Below are 19541 nucleotides of genomic sequence, written 5' to 3' on the forward strand. Positions count from 1 at the left end.
TGATACCATGTTGAAAAGTCAGCACACTCACTAGGAGAGAAAGCGATAAAAAACTCTACATAAGAAGCGTTTAAAATAAATCTGGTGGAGACATATTACAAAAATCACATTTGTGTAAAATACATGAAAATATCTGTCAAGCATTTTCTCATATTCAACTAATCTTAAAAAACACGTATTTTTGATTGCATCATGCAAAAGCTGGGCTTGTTCCATCACACCTACAAAGCTTCAAGTTTCTTTGAAGGTTGGCTTTCTTTTCTTTCTTTCTTTGCAAAAAGCATGTAAAAATGTGTTCCTTTCTATCAAACGTCGTTTACAAAAATAGTTTGGACTCGGGGTAACTGCGGTTTGAACTACTTCAAACACTGACAAACACGAATGCTGCAAGTCACAAGTTCATTCCTTTTGATGTCTGGAGGTAGGTCTTTGCAAGTCAATTAGTCCATTTCCTTAAACAATTCATATGAGGTACAAACTTGGAGGGTACGATTTAAATATTACAGTCAAATTTTGTGTGGTGTGTAGTGTGACTGAGGAAAATGATCCTTAAGAACCTAGGAGCGACTTGGTTAAAAAAAAAAATTCAAGTTAATGTAGAAATCTAGCAGAGAAGCTGAAACAAGTATTTGTAAAATTTTAATTAAAAAAAATAGAAAAAATACATAGCCATGCTGAAACACAGTAAGGAGACTGCTTCTTTAACTGTCATGAAGTGTACAAAAAGAACCACAGATGATTAGCATCACCTACCCATTAGGCTTTTTTTTTTTTCTTGCATTGCTTGTGTATAGCAGCATGTAATAAGTACTAGACTGTAAATTAATTGTAACATTCAGAGGTAGTATTGAGTAGTGGGGATATATTATTGCATCTCTGGCTAAAAGTGCAGTTTGAATGAAGAGATGGTGACCTGAAGCCAAAGTAAAGCATCAGTCAACCATCCTATGTCAAAACGTATTACTTGAAGTAATACATACGCTTAATTTGAGGTAAGTGGTATTTAGGTCTTTCACGGAAACTGATACATAATGAAGAGAGAGAACGAGAGAAACAGAGAAAGAGAGAAAGAGAGGGACTGCTGTTTTTGCTTTTTAAATTGTAGTATAACTATAGCAAAAGAAATTTAGATTTCGCTCCTCCCACCTCGTAAGTAAGTCGGGTGGGTTCATCATGCGTTCTTCTGTTGTACCTTTTCATTAAATTACAAAGAGGATAATTTGACTTGTCTAGGTTCCTTAAATGCTTTGAAGCTAACAAGTGTGATTTATTGCTAAATGGCATTTGGCTCTGTAGGAAGTAGGTCCTACATGGATGAGTGTTTTCTTGAAAACGAGCGCCATGAGTAAATTTATTACTCCCGCTGATATGTGTGATATCCACATACAGAGGCATTGGCATTGTTTGTCTGCTTACTTCCCTTTTTGAAACAGGAACATAACCTTTTTTTTCTGGGTTGTTAGCTGAATGAAAGGATACATCAGCATTTCGTCTCATTTAGAAATAAAAGTTAAAATACCATCAAGTAAGTGTCTACGAGATTATACGAAAAAGAAGTAGTATCTAGTCCTATCTTTGGTGTTCTAAACAGAAGCTTCACTACTGCGAGCGGGCTGGGTGGTGGTTGAGGTGTACACAGTGTTGAACACTGAGCCTTTCCCGGGGAAATGCCCTATGGCACGAGCGCGGTCTGTGTGCAGTGCAGTGATCGACTAAACCCGATTCGGAGTTTTCCTCACCCACCCACTCCTGCTTATCAGTTCAACAAACTATTAGTAGGTTAAGAAAAAAAGAAAACAGTAATTAAAAGTTGCATTGTTAAACTGTGTCCCCTGTGTTTACAGCAGTTTTTCACTAAACCTGGGACTGTGAAGATGATTAATATAGTCCTTTTTAAGGTTATGTGATTTCACCCTGCCCGCCCCCCGCCCCGCCCCCGCCCCGCCCCCCTGCCCCCCCAGATGAAAGTGGAAAGACCATGGGAATAGAGAGTAAGTGGTCACTGCAGTGTCTTCTCTCTTCAAAAGATCCAACTGCTGCTGAGGTAGAAATTGAACGTTGGCGCCCCCTAATCCTCTTCTGCAGACTCTGGTGAGGATGTCTCTTCAGTCTCCTCCTGGAACACACAAACGGCACAACCATTACATGGTGTGGGCTCTGTCTCCATGGCACATTCTGCTGGTCGCAAAAGAGGCCGTGGATGATTGGCAAGCCCTCAGTCCCAGGGCTTCTTAGACTGTAATTGAGGAATCAAGGTGTTGTTTTTTCCCAGAGCAGTCATTTAGCCACTGTTGACTTAAGGCTTGACATCATGGCGGCTGGTCAGCAAATTCAATTGTTTGCAGTCCAGAGGATGTCAGCCAATGTAAGCTCACTCACCAGCCAGAGTTAAAAAAGGAATGGATAAATTTTTTCCCGACAGCACGGCCGGGCATCGGTTTTAAAAACCCCGTGCACACTTAAGAGAAGAAGTTATGGGAAATCCTTTCTTATGACTCAAATAAACCTGTCCTACAGATACCGGTAGTAATAGCTGATGCTTCCACCATGCTTACTAGGTGCTTTCAGGGATTGTTTGTTATTGTTCCCATTTAAAGATGAAAAAGCCAAGGCACAGCAAGTAATGTACCCAAAGTTACAGAGGGAGTAGGGCCATGGATTGGGCCGGGGCAGCCTGGTGCCACCTAGGCGGAGGCACAGATAGGAGCTTGGGGAAGGGCTGTAAGAGCGGACTACTAACTTCCTCTGCAAATCGAGTTCCTCATTCTCGTGCTTATTAAAGCACATTTTAAGACGATGACCAAAGTTTGGGGTAACTGCTGAACGTCAATACTAACTCCAGAGTGACCAAATATTTAATGGTGGGCCTGCCAAACAGAGAAAATCTAATAAATGTGTTTTTGCAGGACCTCCTCTTCCTATAAATCTAATTCTTCCTTCTCTTTTCTTTTTTTCCCCCTGGTTCCTTATGGCTCTGGAATTTGTTGGAGGCTCTGCAAGCTGGCTTGCGCGGCACGGTTCTCGTTCCTTTTGCTTATTTAACAAATGTGCAGTACCTTTCAGGACATGGGTGGTAAAGCGGAGACAATAAACATTTCTGATAAAAGTGTCGTTAGTGAGAGGATGATTTTTATCAAATACTGCACATTGTCTCCGAAGACGGCATGTGAAAAAGATCTGGGAAAAGAGATAAACATTTACTCCTGCAGCAAACAGAGCCCCTTTAAGAATGGCCAGCTTAAAACAGCTTAGAACAGTCTTCATACTTTAATAGATTTGATTTTCCACATGGCTTCATTTTGTCTGGGTGGCTAACTGACACAATTTATACCTCTCTTCCTTTCCCAGGTCACTACAGTACACCATTCAGTAAAGCATGCCTTAAAGCTTGTCTGCATTGTATGACCAAAGTTCCATTCATTAGTGTTTGAAGCACTTCAGCTGTGAAGGAGCTCCTAAATGCTACCATGTGTGACGCTTTTGCGTAAGAGCAGCAAACGGGAGGGGAAAAGCCCACATAAACGGGCACTCACACACTCACACGAATGCGTGTGAGCGCCCTCTCTCTCCCTCTCTCTCACTCCTGGACTTTAATCACAGACCACTGCTTACTGCAAACCCTTTGCAAAAGGTTTCAAACATTCTCTTCCCCCAAAGACTGAGAAAGCTGTAAATCCTGGGAATAAGCACACATACAACTGAATGGATTACAGCTTAAAAATTATAACCACAGCAGCATCAAATCATGAGATTTCACACCGGTTTTGTTTAGTCTGCTTCGGGTTATGTGGGAAACGTGGAGCATATGAAGCTACCTCCCCTCTGCTCCCAACCCCCCAAACCGAGGGCTTCACATATTTAAGCAGCAGGTTTATACCTCTTGATAGGCAATAGGCCATGACCCTGAGGTTCTCTATGGAGTCCCGGCCACAAAGGAGGATGCAGCGTGATCAAAGCCACGGACAGACGAAAGAGAGACAAGCCAAGATTCAGCTGCCCTGTGACCTTGTCTTTTCACTTAATATTAAATCCCAGAAAGTCACTAAGCTGTTAGGCAGATACACTCCTCGTCGTCCCCAGAGGACTCACTTCTCATTAGGACAGGAGGTGTGAGCGTGGAGGACGGCTCTGAAACGGCCCACGGCACCAAAGCTGGCCAGTAGGCATTATCCCTTCTTTTTACGGTTAACGAATTAATAGAACTCTGTCAAGCTGGAAAACCTCCTGGATGTGGCTGTAATTATTCCATTTCTGACTGCTCGATTTTTCTATACTATCTGGAACCTAAAGGACTTCCAAATCCGGAAGGAAATAGAATTTTCAGGCCATGAACTTACAAAGACCTTGTAGTAGATGGAATGTGATCAGCTTTTCAAAACATTCCCAGAAACTTTGCTTGATCTGAGCTCTTGAAGCTCCCGATATGTGAGTGGTTTATTTAAACCCCTTAGACACAAGTCAGCTGAAAATGATGGTCCCTCTTATTGTTTCCTTTACTTAACAGTTCTTAACACAACAGGGAGAGTTGTTTTATTAATGTATCTTTCCACTGACCTTGAAATTCTTCTACCAGTAGCTGTCAATTAGTACTGGGTATATAACTAGAGGGTTGGAGAGTGGGAGCCTCACTCTGCTGACTTTTGGAAGTGATGTGGCTCTCACATCCTCCGAAAGATGCTTTTCTCACATGTCTAGTAAGTGGAGTGTACTCTCTTCTTGGCATGACCCTGACTGGCCACCCTCCAAAGGACAGCATGGCTGCCAAGCGCACGTGGTGTGTGGCACTTCTCACCTCTGCAGACCTCAGTTCTCACCTTTTCAGTGATTTGACTTTTCGCTACCTGTGTGGTTTGCTGGGGCAAAAGTATGGGTATAATTAGGAGATGAAAAATCTTCCCCATCAGGAAAAAAAAAAAAAAAGATGAACTTGGAATACCCACCCTCAGCTGCCCTGAGTGTCCCAGCTGACCAGACTTCACATGAACCCTTCTGTGGTGCCAAGTGTGGACGGAAACGGGTGATGGAAGGAATAAGCAGCCTGCTCTCAGGTCCCCGAGGGCTCTTATTTCCATAGGGGAGTAGTTGGTCGAGACCCTTGAGATTCAATCCTCTTCGGTGACTTAGAAGACACTGCCACTTACTGCAGACAATAGCTTGCACCTTGAGAGACTTACTTAAATTACTTCATGTTTGCAACATATGGCCAAAGGACCTTTGAGCTGGTGTAGCCCCCCAAAGCAGCTCTGAGGCAATAAGGAGACTGAAATCCGATAGCCAAGAGTTACGCACATCTCATGAGAGGCTAGTCATGAGAGGCTAGTCGGCAAGGCGGGGAGGCAAACAGCAGCAGTGTGGTCAACGGGGCTAACTGTTGGAATAGGGTGGCGGGAATGCAGGATAAAGGGACTTTCCGAAGTGGAAGTGCACGGTGACATTTTTATGAGCACCAGCCACTAAGACCTCTGAACACTGAACAGCTCCCAGCCACTCATGCGGCCGCTTTACAGCGACAACTGAGGCGGCACCACGTTGGGGCGAAACATGCGAGTCTTTGGGGCAGAAAGCTGAAGAGAGGGAAAGGAAAGTGGGCAGAGTTGGAGGACTGTATTTTTATTATGACTCCTGGAAAATTGCACTCATTTTGCCTTAGTTTTTCTTTCGTTCAGGAAAAAAAGGAATTTAATAAATGTAACTCTTTCATTGCTTTGGTTAAGGTTGCAAAAATATCCCACTAAAACCCAGAAATAGAGTTTGCACTTATCTCCACTCTGCATGTGGCATTTACCTTTGGGTGTACTTCCGCTAATTGATTCAACAGGAGGAAAAAGACAGCCCAATATCCAGCCTTATCCTCTAATGCTTGATGGAATTTTAAACGTCTTAAGAGTCTAATCATAGATCTTAGCACACAGACATGGGCGAGGGTGTGCGCTGGAGGAAAGTTTAGTATTTAATGTGAGAGCCCAAGTTCTGGGTTTAATTTTCAGATGCAGACTAAACAGCAGGTCTGGAGTGTAAGAGAGGCCAGTGAATTCTAAATGGAACCAGGAAACGGAAATACTCTCCTTGCAAATTTTAGGAGCTGGATCCCCATGATCCCCCTTCTTTGTGTGTAGTAAGAAGTGCAAAATCCCAGAAGTCCATGTCGGCTTTAATAAATCCTTATTTCTTCTCCTTGATTGCAAAGAATTCTGCAACTCTGTTATTATAAAAGTGCTGCAGGCTAAAAATACATTTGTAATTTAAGCTACCTTGCCAATAAAACGACAGATTCCTGGTTGTCTAAAAAGAGTTGTTATGGTTCTTATTGTCATCCTAATATGTCCAATTTTTTTAAGGACTCAGAATGACACATTTAAGAGTTTTTCACATTCCTGAGTCTCTCCAGCCAGTCCCATCCGAAGTGAGATAATGGGTTCTCTGCCTCAGCAGCAATGACCAGAATTTTTCAAGTTCCAGTTGCAGCTAAGTGACCTGCGAGACCACAGAGTGGAGTTTTTCTATTTCTCTAACAGATATTTTAATTTAAAATGGATTGAGGCTGTTTAACTTAATGGGAAGTGATTATTTCCTCCAACTAGGAAAAGTTTACATCAGATTTTTAAAAATACATTAAATGGAACATATAGAAACCAGATAATCTGGCAAGTGGAAGGTATTCTGGCAGAAATGCTGGGGGGCGGGGGAATATATTTCTTGGAAAAGGAGACCGAAGGAGTTGGAATATTTATGGGCATTTGTACCTAGTGCCTGCTTTATTTTAGCTTTATGGCTATAGAAATACACAAGCATCAGACTACCTTGCATGTGTGACTGTTAACTTAAAAAAGTCAGTGTTAAGGTCTTTATTGAGGAATGTTTAAAGTAAAGAAGGTTGGTTGATTCTAGAGGTTGCTCACCACAGACATCAGCCCTGGCATTGATGTTTTGTGTAACTCCTGTCTATTCTTCTATGTCAGACCAGTAATGACCACACCCACCCAACTGCCCAGCAGGGTGTGAGAAGAAAATGTGACAACCAAATGGGAAAATTTTTGAAAAAAGGGTAAAAACTCCTGTAAGATACAGTGTGGAATAATTATTCTCAATTGCAGTTACTTATTCTATGTTTATTTCCATACCTGTGATTCAATGATAGATGGGTGAGAAAGAAAAGCACGCTTTTTAAATAATGCCTTGAAAAGAGAACAAAACAAGATGTCTTTGATTTCTCAGATGCACTCCTGTTTGTCTCGTCTGTGTCCTCGATCTGTCACTGAAAGTATCATAAACAGAGATAACGCTCACCCCCAGCACACTCCAGATTTCTTCCTGGGGTGAAGGGATATTTACCACTATCTTCAGAAGGGAAATCATTCCACGTATAAACTAACTGCAAGTATCAGGATTCTGTAAGTCGCTATTTCTGAGGACGGTGAGCTCCATGGATTTGCCCCATGCCCGTTCTAATGCTTACTCAAGGAGCCCTAGGTTGGAAAAATACAAAAGCATTTTTGCATGAAGGAGCATTCAGAAGAAGGAAGTTTATTTCAACATCTCCAAAAACGGTTGAGGAATGTTCTTGTTTTCATGCAAAGTAGCTTTTAAAACTGGTTAGGTTAAAGGGTATTTAATGATTATATTCCAACTGTGTTTACTGGTGGCACAGACCAGGAGAAACCTTTTCTCTTTGTTTTCTATGTGTGTAAATTTTTACATATCCATTGTATCTGTTGCCAGGGAAGAGAACATTTCTGGATTTTAATCAAACATTGTTCACCAAATCTTTTTCATTGTTCTGAGTTAGGACTTTTGAATAAAATTATGAAAATACCAGTAATAGCAGTAAATCAACAAATAACTACTCAATATACATTTGAGTGTTCAGCAAACATTTCCCAAATATAAAGGAAGTGTCCTGGGCAAAGCAACAGATTTCTATTCAAGCATTAAGGATTTTCTTAGAAAGACCAGGTTTTACAATGAGTTACTATTTATTCATATTAATTTGGGTCAGTATGTTTGGGTAATAAGAAGAAAGTTTATGTGTTGAATAAATAATTGGTGTTTATTCAACTCACAAAGCAGGCAGACATTGCCATTTTCATTTTTAGTCTGGTTCATGGACTTTTCACCACCTAGTTAAAAACAATCATATTTTTTTAAAAACCTCATTTAGGAAATCTGGCAAACCCAGAAACACTAAATTTTGCCTTTTGGAGGTTTTTATATTGCCCCAAATTGAGTGATGTGCTTTCACTTCTGTTAGAAGTTTATGTTATCTCTATGAGTCATTCTCTGCCAAGACACAGCTGACTTCACCTTGCTCATATTCTTTTATTATTCTTTTATTACAAGTGTTAGCTAAGCTAACTACTTCATATGTTTATGGTTAATAATAATTTTGATATGTCTCCGCGCCCTACCTCTGTGCAGTTACATCGTTCAGCGACTTTATTGTAAGGGTTAAACGTTGGTTTCTACCGTGCTCTCTCCTTTTCCCTTGACCTTTGCAATGTCATAGGTCAGAGGTTAAATCAAAAAGTATTTCCTCTACAACAAAACAGTGCCACTCAGGCCCGGCTTTGATAGAATTCTTCATGTTTTGCCAGTTGGTACCAAACATTTACTGGCCCACAAAATGTTTTACCAGCTTGAAAGAGCATAAGTAGGAAAATAAATAAATCAGTACTCTTTATGACTTAGGCAGCATAAATCACTGCATTCCCTGAGTGAATGCAAGAGTGACTATTTGCAAGTCTGATTTATTAGGAACTATTTACTGCATTGGCCAATGTACCATTTAAAAGACAAGTGGTAAATTGAGAATACCTTCCCCTCTTCCTCCCTCCTCCACTCTCCTCTGTGTGTCTAGACCAAGAGCCCCCTGTAAAAATGCCTTCTTTAAGAACAAGATGCTGACTGCAATTCATCAACTTGCTTGTCCCAAAACGAAATCTCTCATTTTGCTCCAAACAATGTTTAGGTTGTCTGAAATATAAACATCCTTAAAACAGCCCTTGATGTCCCTGTAAAAACATTCAACTTTTTTTTTTCCCCCTTTTTTTAAGAGGGGAAAAGTCCCATGATAATCAGGCTTACTGAGAGAGAGTTCCTTGCCCTGGTACACGCCACCCACAGAAGATGTTACTCGTAGGTAGATTCTACTTCAAAACACAAAGCTTTGTTTTCTGCTCTTTTAGAAACTGGGAACTCTCCAAGCCTCACATCGGGAAACTGAAAAGGAGCAGGTTTATACCTGTCTTAATTGCTAGAGGTGGAGCTTGCCAGCGCAGAACAATGAGGAAACCGTTAGGATTTTTAAAACTGGTTTTCCCTTTTGGGTAGGACTCAGGTGAGAAAAGACTGTCTGAATTATGGAGCAAGGTTCTGATGTCCTGTTTAAAGCCTTCAAAGAAGGAATCCAAGAAACAATAAGCTCTCTGATGAACCAGCAAAACCTTTTTAGAAGTCTGAGATGGTGTGAGATTTATTCTTATCAGAGTAAAAGCTTGAGGAACAACATTCCCTCTATCAATAATAAAAATAATCTGATACTTTGATGGTGTTCACTTTTATAAAAACAACGACAACAAATCCCACCATTGTTTCCTACTAAAGAATATGATCCATGTAGCTGAAAAGTCAACTGCTTCAAGTTGCTAAAACACTAAGACATTCGCTCATTTCTATTTATTGCTTAATGTATCATTTTAAATAAAAATAGAGTTCCCAGTAATCTTTGTTCTCACCGTTTTTGTAATTAAACAAATTAATGCGAATATTGCAGATTTTTCTCTTTTGACTTTTAAGAGACCATTAATTTTCCCCTTAGGATGTGCGACACACTTAAGTCGGTAGCTGATGGTACCTGGTGGACTTTATAAACACAACCCTGGCAGCAGGCTTCCCTTAAACTTTTATTCTTTTCTGGACACATGTATGTACATATATAAACATATAACTCAATTTGGAGACTTACTGTAATTCTAGACTTGTCTCCTCAGAATGAATTTTGCTGCTTTGTATACCAGTTTCAAGAGGTGGCATTCTTGAAGCTCTGAAATTCTCAAATTTCAAAATTTGATGGCATTGGGATATTTCACAATAGAGTCTTTGTAATCTCACATAAATGCGACACATGTCCAAGAAAAGTGATTCTGACTGCTTTAATCCTAATGAAAGGATGTAGCAATTACTGTAACATTTCTCCCTTAAAGATGAAACCATCTTTATTTTTGAGACATGCAGTGAAAACACTTGAAGTCAAAAAAATAGTAGTTTGAACTAATTAGAATGCTAGAATTTTTGAGAGTATAAATCTCTGGAAATTAAAAATCCAACATCCCAAATAAGTCAGAATATAGTAATACTCCATGGAATTTATATAATTATGAATCTTTCAAAAGTTTCTTGGGAGTAAGGGAGGTGTGTTATTATACCAGTCCAGAGATGGATAAATAAGGAACACAGAGATGAATTCACCCAGTGATGGGCCCAGAAAGCAAAACCTAGGTCTCTTTACACACTGCTGACCCGTTTTCTTTAGATGGGAAGTACTTAGCTGTATTAAAATTTTCAGCACCTCAAAACAGGATCTGAATGTAGCCCCTCAAAGCACTGTTGATGAAGAAAGGATATGAGCCTGAGTTAATCCAGACTGCCACATGGAAAAGCCATCTGGGAGGGTATTTTGAAATAAACAGATGGAAAAGGAAGAGATCCTTTTGAATGTAGTGTTAAATTTACATTATCCTCTGTGAACTTCTACGTAGCCCCCATGTTTATATAATTCATCACTGTGTCCTTAGACAATATAGATTAGGAAGCCCAATGAGCTCACATTCTTTTTTTTTTTTTTTTTTTTAACTCTGAACTCTCCTTTCAAGGGCAACTTCTGGAGCAGGTCTGTAAGACAACCACATGGATCAGTGAAGACTAGCCCACTCTATCTGTGCCTTCTTTGCTATTCCTGATTTTCTTGGGAAAAAAATTTATGATTTTTGGGTGTATCACTGACCAATCTGCAATCAGTTTCAAACACACCAATGATCTCAGCCTATGATTTATTTGTTTCTGCCCCTCTACTTTTGACTATGCCACTCATCTCATTTATAACATCTTTGTTTCCCTAATTTATATCTCCATTTTCCCCCGCTGCAACTAAACAGCAACAACACAATAAAAAGTCTTCCGGGAATTATCCCCTCAAGTAACACATGGCATTCCACTCCTCCATCTGTATCCCCTATGGGCCCTGTATACATCGACACTCTGTGGTCATTTGTTCAACAAATGTTCACGTCTTCTCATTGCGTCTTCACCGAGTATCTTCACCCCTGGCCGCACATTAGAATCACTTGGGGGGGTCCTAAAAAATACAGATGCTTGGGTCTTCAGACCGTAGGGCCAGTGATGTAGGCACACTTGCTCTCCAGGAACAAAAAGGTCCTGGTTGGTAGTAGTTGTCAATCTCCACGGTGTAAATACTCACATTATAGGGGATTTCAAGCTATCTACTTGACATTACTCAGCATAGCATTTGAAAGAGATGCTCACAATTGGCTCACAAGGGAGCTACATACACTACTGGGCAGGATTCAGGCATATACACGTGTACATGTACGGGCTGATATATGCATGTCCCTATATAATCTCTAGATGATTCTAATATGCAGATAAGGCTAAGAATCTCTGAACTAGATCACACGTTTCTCAGATGCAATAACTTTTATTTGCCTCATCGTCCCTACAACATCAAGAACAGATATTGAATCAATGTTGTTAATTCAATGTTCATAACCAGTGATGCAACAGTGAACACAGCAGTATGCTGTGGCCCAAATGAACTGACTTTAAATTCACTTTATTTTGATTTTCTTACTGATGAAAGATGAGAGGCTAAATATATTTGGAATCTCTTACTTAAAATGTCAAGATTTTGTTGATATTTTGCATTGTTTAATATTGTTTATAAACACTCAAACACTGGTATTTATTTTTAGTTCCCCCTACCACTCTTGGCTTTTAGGAATGGGTGCAGCCCTGAGAATTTTTCATATTAATTCTGCTTTTATTCTACGTAAAACATACATGTAATTAGTCAGACACATTTCCCCTGTATGCTTACATGGGTTTAGAAGCTTCAGTTCTCTGTCAAGCAGCATTTTTAAAGAATACTAGACACATAAGTTTGCTCAGATGGTCTTTCCCAGGCAAAGCACCATTGTCCCAAGAGCATACGGTACAAAGTACCTGTTTAGAGACATCTAGGGAAAAGATTACATGGGTATTTTCAATTATATGAAAGAGATCTACAAAGGACTTGGTAACCCACGACACTGGGCAACAACTTACTTCAGCAGGTTCTGCATGAGAAAGCCAGATCTCCTGGGTATCTCTTTAAACTCGGAAAGGGAGAATGGCGGGACATACTTACACTTTAAGAATGGTTAAATTGACTCTTGGTTAATTTACTCTTCAGGTTTTTTTCCTTCCAGATCTACTTCCTCAATACATACAATTCTTATGTTTTTATGTATAGATTATATGTAGGACAAGGAATACCAAGCATAAAGAGTAAGAAAAGTAAAACTGGTTCTGAATTTTGCTGTTGTCAAGACCTCAGAAACTGATGGGCGAAGGAGGCAAGGCCTGAGGGCTCATCAATCGGCAAAGTTGGTATACAACCCAACTTCCCAGCTTCCCAGCCCTCTTTGAGGGTGTTTTGACTTATCAAAGGTTATGGAATAATTCAATGAACAGATATGTTGCCTGTCATGAATCGTGATATATTTTTCAGCTAGTAAGTCCTGTATCAAGTCAATGCACTATGGATAGTTAGAAGGAAAGGACGAAACGGATGTTTAAGATTGGCAAAACACATGATAATGATCACTAAATATTTCATATGAGGCACTGAAATAAAGATTTTACTTTTTACACTTGATCTTATAGCCAAAAGGCCGAGAAGCGATTAAAGATTTTACTTTTTAAAGTTTTGACATTTGCTTTGTACACTTCAGGGCTTGATCTTCTAGGGATTTTGTTTTGTTTTGTTTTTTAAAGATTTTATTTGTAAGAAATTTCCACACCCAACGTGAGGCTCAGACTTAAAACCCCTAAAGATCAAATGCCCCAAGCTCTACCGACAGAGCTCGCCAGGCACCCCTTAGGGTTTTTATTGACACAACCTCAGACTATGTATTAGTGGCTTTGTCTGAAGGACAAAACAAATGTTCATAAATACTGTAATGCTGACCTAATCAAAACTAGAAAAGGACAAATTCAAGATTTAATTTTGGGTTACATCTTTTTCACTCTACTTTTTATACTAATTGGGAGGAAAAAAACCATAATGCCCATCTCTTACCTGAGCAGGCTTCTTCTGAACGACTTGTTGTGGCTAAGGAAGAAACAAAGAAACAAAAACACCTGTTATGTCTTAAAAGGAAACATACATAATGAAAATAAATAAGTATACATGTTAAAATTTTTTTTAATGTTTTTTATTTATTTTTGAGAGACAGAACGAACAGGGGAGGGTCAGAGAGAGAGGAAGATACAGAATCTGAAGTAGGCTCCAGGCTCTGAGCTAGCTGTCAGCACAGAGCCCGATGCGGGGCTCGAACCCAAGAACTGTGAGATCATGACCTGAACCGAAGCCAGACGCTCAATCAACTGAGCCACCCAGGTGCCCCTACATGTTTCAAATATAGACACTTGTCTGCAAAGCAAAGACAAAAATTTGGTTCGAAAATTAGATTCATGTGAAGAGTGAAAGGACCTAGCTTGTTAATATTTTGTTTTAAAAAACTGCTTTCCTGAGATACAATTTATATACAATATAATTCACCAATAATGTGTATAACCCAAAGTTTCTTTGGTATAGCCAGAGTTATATAGTCATCATCATCACAACCTAACTTCAGAACATTTCACCTCCTCTAAAAGAAACCCCACACTTATTATTATTGACCCCCCCCCCACTCCCTGCTCCCTAACCAACCAATCATCTCCCGATCTCTACAAATTTGCCTACTCTGGATGTTTCACGTAATGGAATCATACAATATATGGTCTTTTGTGTCTGGCTTCTCTGACTTAGCATAATGTTTTCCAGGGTCATCTGGGTCATAACATGTATCAATACTTCATTCCTCTTTACGAATCCATAATATTCCATTGTATGGCTCTACCACATTTTGTTGATCCATCCATCAGGCGATGGACATTTGGGCTGTTTCCACCATTTGCCTATCCTGAATAATACTATGAGCATTCATATGTAAGGTTTCGTGGAGACATGTTTTCATTTCTCTTGGGTAGACAGGTATGTTGGAGTGGAATTTCTGGGTCATACAGGTACTTCTAGAATAAACTTTTTGAGGAGCTGCCAGACAGTTTTTCAAAGCAGCTGCACACCATTTTACATTTCCACCAGCAATGAGCGAGGGTCCCAGTTTCTTCATATACTTGTCAACACTTGCTCTTGCCTGTCTTTTTCATTATAAACATCCTACTGGGTGTGAAGTTCGTCACTGGGGTTTTGATATGATTTTTCCTTAAGACAATTGAGGTTAAAAATCTTTTCATGTGCTTACAGGAAGTTTATGTATCTTCTTTAGAGAAATGTCTTTCAAATCTCTTGCCCATTATAAAATTTATTTGTCTTTTCATTATTAAGAGTTCTTTATATGTTCTGGATATGAGGACCATCAGAATATGATTTGCAAATGTTTTCTCCCTTCCTGTGGGTTGGTTTGCTTTCTTGATGGTTTCATTTGCAGAACAGTTTATTCTATCTAAATCTGTATCTAATAATGTACATAGAGCAGAATTCTCTTTTTTGAGTGAAACAGCTGAGGGAAGTTTTTTTCTATCTGGCTCAAACGAATTTTCCAAAATTAGAATATTGGAAAGATGTTTGAATGATTCTTTAGTATTGTAAAAGTGGGATTCGAACCATGAGCTTTTTGGCGGATTACTTCCAGGACTCACTTTCACGTCTGAATGTGAGCCTTACTTCTTCTATGTACACATCACTAGCGTTCGCAAATACAGCTGAGCCACTCTGGTGCGGCTAATGACACACTTTCATGGCCCAAGTGAAAAAAAAATTGTACAGTTCTCCCAACTAACAGAACTTAGGGTGAATTCACGATATCGTGGGGGCACACAGCTCCTATTCATTTTCTTTCCTCCCAGAATTTCTGTGATGGTGTGACTGTCCTATTGCTGATGTATTAAACACACTACATAAAAATCATCAGAGCTTTTATTTTTTTTTTTTTGGATGAACGAGATAAACAGTTTTAAAAATGGCAAGATACTTTTGTTCACTGAGAAGAAAAAGTTCTTCCCTTTGCCTTGAAAATCCCAGGGGAGATGACATCATAACAGCCCAGGTATGGAGATGATGTCTTCTCCAGGTGGCACAGAACCAAGAATGATTAGGACTTCTTGTCTCATAGGGTCCAAAAGCATGTGCAAAGAGAGTATTCATTTCAAAAGAGTCATTTGTAAGGACAGACAGCTTTCTTCCTTCTCTTTCTTCCTGCCGCTTACACCTGTACACATGCTTACTCCCAAACTGCTTCAACTCCCCATGCATTCTTGCAGGCTGACTGGTTCCTACTGCCCAGAAGTTTCCCTCCTCTTTTGGCCGAGGATGCTGCATTCATGTGGCTTCTGCACACTGCGGGGCTCAATGAAATCCTCTGAAAGGGCTGCCAACTCACCCAATTTTCCATGAATTAGGTCCTCACACTTCAATGAGGGGAAAGACAATGTCTGAAACTCTGCCAGCGCTGGCTCCCGGCCTAGTCCGTGTCACAGAACTTCTCCCAGCTGCCCTTCCACACAGCCCTTCATACTTCTCAGACCACCAAACAAACAGACCCTTGAATGCTCTCAATGCCGGCTGGGGTTATGGCTGCCAGCATGTTTTCCCAGCCTCTGGCACCCAATGGCTCCAGACTGCGCCGAGAAAGTTTTTTGTTGTTGTTATTTTGTTTTGTTTTTATTTTTATGAATGGCTTTGGTAGAAAATGCAGACGGAAGCATAATCCTACAGCCATTCATAAAAAGGGAAAGGAAACAAACTAGAGTCTGGAAATCTTTGGAGACACTAAACAAACTGCAAGTCTCTTATCTTCCTCGAAGTATCTCCTAGCTTAGGACTAAGTGTTGATGCCTAGAAACCACTTGCCCCTTAGGCTTCTTGTCATCAAAAATATGGTCGGCCACAGATCTCTATAAGAATAACTGAATAAGGTCAACTATGCGTATCAACCTTCAGTGTGGTTGGTAGTGATTTTCCTGCACCTTAATACATGAGTAATATTTTGCACATGCTTTTCCCATATAGAAACTGCAGTCCTTTCTATTTTTACTGGCTGCCTCTTTGTGACCGGGAGGTCCCAAGGCTTATTATTTCCATTTTTTCCCCACAGGGAAACTAAGGTATAGGGAATTTAAGTAGCCTCCTGGAGATCATTTTCTAAAGCTAAAACAACCTGAGTCTTCGGGTTCTTTTAATCCCCTGTACAATGTGCTGAGGAAACCCATTTTCTTCCTTAACCAAAGGGGAAAAAAATGTAAAATTCAAATCCAGATCCGATCTGGGAGGAGAATGGCCTTGATTTCCACTTCCAGATTCACCTTCTTCTTTGGGATCTCTCAGGATTCCCACTGCCACCAGGCCCCAGCTCTGGTTCCTCGACGCTGCTGACTACAAGTGAGTACCGGAGGACAAGCGTCCGTTCCCAAAGCCCCAGCCCATCCCCTCTCCAGTGAGGGTCTTCCATTATTATCAGTGGAAAGTTTGAAGAAGTCCCTTTTAACGGCATGGATTTCATAATGACTGTCCTAGTGAACAAATTAGCAAAGTCCTCTCTGTCTTATTTGGATGCTTCTATTTCTTCCTTTCTTTTTTTTCCCCTAATGTTTCATTTACTTTTGTGAGAGAGAGAGAGAGAGAGAGAGAGAGAAGGGAAGGGTCAGAGAGAGAGGCAGACACAGAATCCGAAGACAGGTTCCAGGTTCTGAGCTGTCAGCACAGAGCCGACCTGGGACCTGAACCCATGAACCGCGAGATCATGACCTGAGCCTAAGCTGGATTGAGCAACCGACTGAGCAACCCAGGCACCCCTGGATATTTCTGTTTCTAAGAAGTCTGTGCACATGATGAGTTCCTAACAGTTTAGGCACCTTGGCGACTTGGTGTGCAAACCTCTTTGTGCACTGACATGTTGAGTGCCTTATGTTATTTAAGAAATAGTTACACCTTTCAAAAAGCTTGTGATGCAAACCATTCATTCAGCCATTGTATTTAAACCTCTAAAATACAGCAGGTAAAAGAGAACTTTCCATCCAGAATGAAATGACATCATCAACGACCACAAAGGACTTTGAAGAAATGCTGTGGGTAAATACGACGTTAAAATCAAACTGTGAGAACAAAAAAGACCCTGTCAACAGAACAGATCACGTAAAGCTTAAGAAAGCCCCTCTCTCCCCACATGGGCTTCAAAGCGTGGTTCTCTGCAGGCTCATCCTTACGTTGCACTAGCTCAGCCAAATTCAAAGTACAATCTTCATGCAAATAAATATTACTATTAAAGTTTGTACCTAGCGAAGGCTACTGCATGCTATGGAATCACAAAGGATACTAACAGAAAAGCACAAAGTTTAAGGTTCCTGAGATCATAGGGCAAACCAGTACTTCTCCAAATAAAAGGAAACTAGTTATTGAATGTTTAATGTCCACAGAGCAGTTTGGATTATGAGATTTTACAGAAAGACACTTGTGAAGGCCATGCCTGCCACACCATCTATTTCAGAATAATTAAGGGGTTCCCCAGCCCTTCTGAGAATCCAGCCTATGGGTTCCAGGGAGTCTAGATATTTAAAGCTGATACTTAGACAGCTAAGCCACTCTTCTAGTAGGCACTGAAAGAAAATCCTTCAGAACACAGGACCTAGACATTAGTAGCTCATTTTTAGTATTCATCCAAACAGTAAATGAAATGAGGCTAGAATTGGGCTTGCCAACTTAATTTTTTAAGATATGAAGTTCAGTGTGCAGGAAAGTGTGGATAGCCTTATGAAAAGGGTCTTAGGTTAACCTTTGAAAGAAAATAGCCCTTCATTTGGATCTCTGTACGGATGGGTCTTTTGGTTTCATGTAAGCAGCAGATTTTTACCCTAATTATATCTTCTGTTTCTGCCAGCCAGTGGGGAGCGGTTTTGTCCACTCTGCTTGAAAATCCTAAGACCGTTGTTCCGTCAAGAGGTACTTCTGTTCCTTAGTGCAATCTGTTCTTCGTGTGGATTGTTTTTCATTCTCACAACAGTTTACAGTAAGACAGATCCCCTAGCTGTTTACTAAAAGAGAATTTTAAAGCCCTCATTTCTTCTGTGAGACCTTTAAGAAGACTTTAATATCTCCCAAAATAACATCTCAAGGGAAGTTCAGCTTTTAAAAGTTTTAAATTAAATATGGGATCATTTAAAAATGTTTGTTAAACAGATACTTGTTTTTAGACTTCCAGAGAGTCCTTTTTTTTCTTTCTAATATTGCTTATTTTTGAGGAAAAAAAATGTGAGAGGAAGAGAGACACAGAGCATGAGTGGGGGAGGGGCAGAGAGAGAGGGAGACACAGAATCCGAAGCAGGCTCCAGGCTCCCAGCTGTCAGCACAGAGCCTGATGCGGGGCTCTAACTCATGAACCATGAGATCATGACCTGAGCCGAAGTCAGACACTTAACTGACTGAGCCACCCAGGTGCCCCAAGACTTCCAGAGAGTCCTTTATGCCTAAGTCAGCTCAGTGAAAAAGTGGAACTTATGATTGCAATTGTAACTACGTAAGTACAACTACCTTCATATTTTGCCTGAACTAACTGATGAATGTATCCCCACTATTTGGAGAAAGTTTCATTAAATAAATTGGCCTATGGTTCCAATTACCTCACCTGCTTTCCAGACTAAATTAATTGGTTATTTGTAGTAAAAAGTATCAAAAAAATTCAATAAGTAGACACAGCCCAGATTCTTCAGATGTAATTGTCCAGTTTCTACATAAGTGCTCCAAACATAACCATAAACCAGCGGACGCTTCAAGTCACGTGGCACACATACGTGTCTTCGTTTTGACTTGTATTTTTGGGGTTTTTTTGTTTTTTGTTTTTTAACTGTTTTATTTATTTGAGAGAGAGAGAGAGAGAAACAGCATGAGCAGGGGAAGGTCAGAGAGAGAGGGAGACACAGAATTCGAAGACAGACTCCAGGCTCTGAGCTAGCTGTCAGCACAGAGCTGATGCAGGGCTTGAACCCACGAACCGTGAGATCATGACCTGAGCCAAAGCCAGATGCTTAATTGACTGAGCCACCCAGGTGCCCCAAACTTGTATTTTGAACAATATCCTTTTCCACTCTTTGTCCCCAGTAGTTTAAAGGCAATATGACCATTCTTTCTGTCTATACTCAAGATTCATTTCCATTTCTGTGCTGAAAAATATGCTTCACCCTCTGATATTTCACAGTGCCGTTTTGGATGT

At 40.3% G+C, this 19541-nt stretch overlaps 1 protein-coding gene across 1 annotated transcript in view; it reads right to left on the reverse strand.

Moving 5' to 3' along the window:
- Window positions 1-1963: 1963 nt before the first annotated feature.
- The window catches only part of HMGA2 (high mobility group AT-hook 2), a 141770-nt gene continuing 124192 nt past the window's right edge, over window positions 1964-19541 (reverse strand). The window contains exons 6-7 of the mRNA XM_029954481.1: window positions 13352-13384; window positions 1964-2116 (exon numbers count right to left, since the gene is read on the reverse strand). Coding sequence (XP_029810341.1) covers window positions 2069-2116; window positions 13352-13384 — 81 coding nt within the window. The 3' untranslated portion in view covers window positions 1964-2068. The remainder of the gene's footprint in view (window positions 2117-13351; window positions 13385-19541) is intronic.

Source organism: Suricata suricatta, chromosome 10 (assembly GCF_006229205.1).
Source record: "Suricata suricatta isolate VVHF042 chromosome 10, meerkat_22Aug2017_6uvM2_HiC, whole genome shotgun sequence".
Lineage (NCBI taxonomy): Eukaryota > Metazoa > Chordata > Mammalia > Carnivora > Herpestidae > Suricata > Suricata suricatta.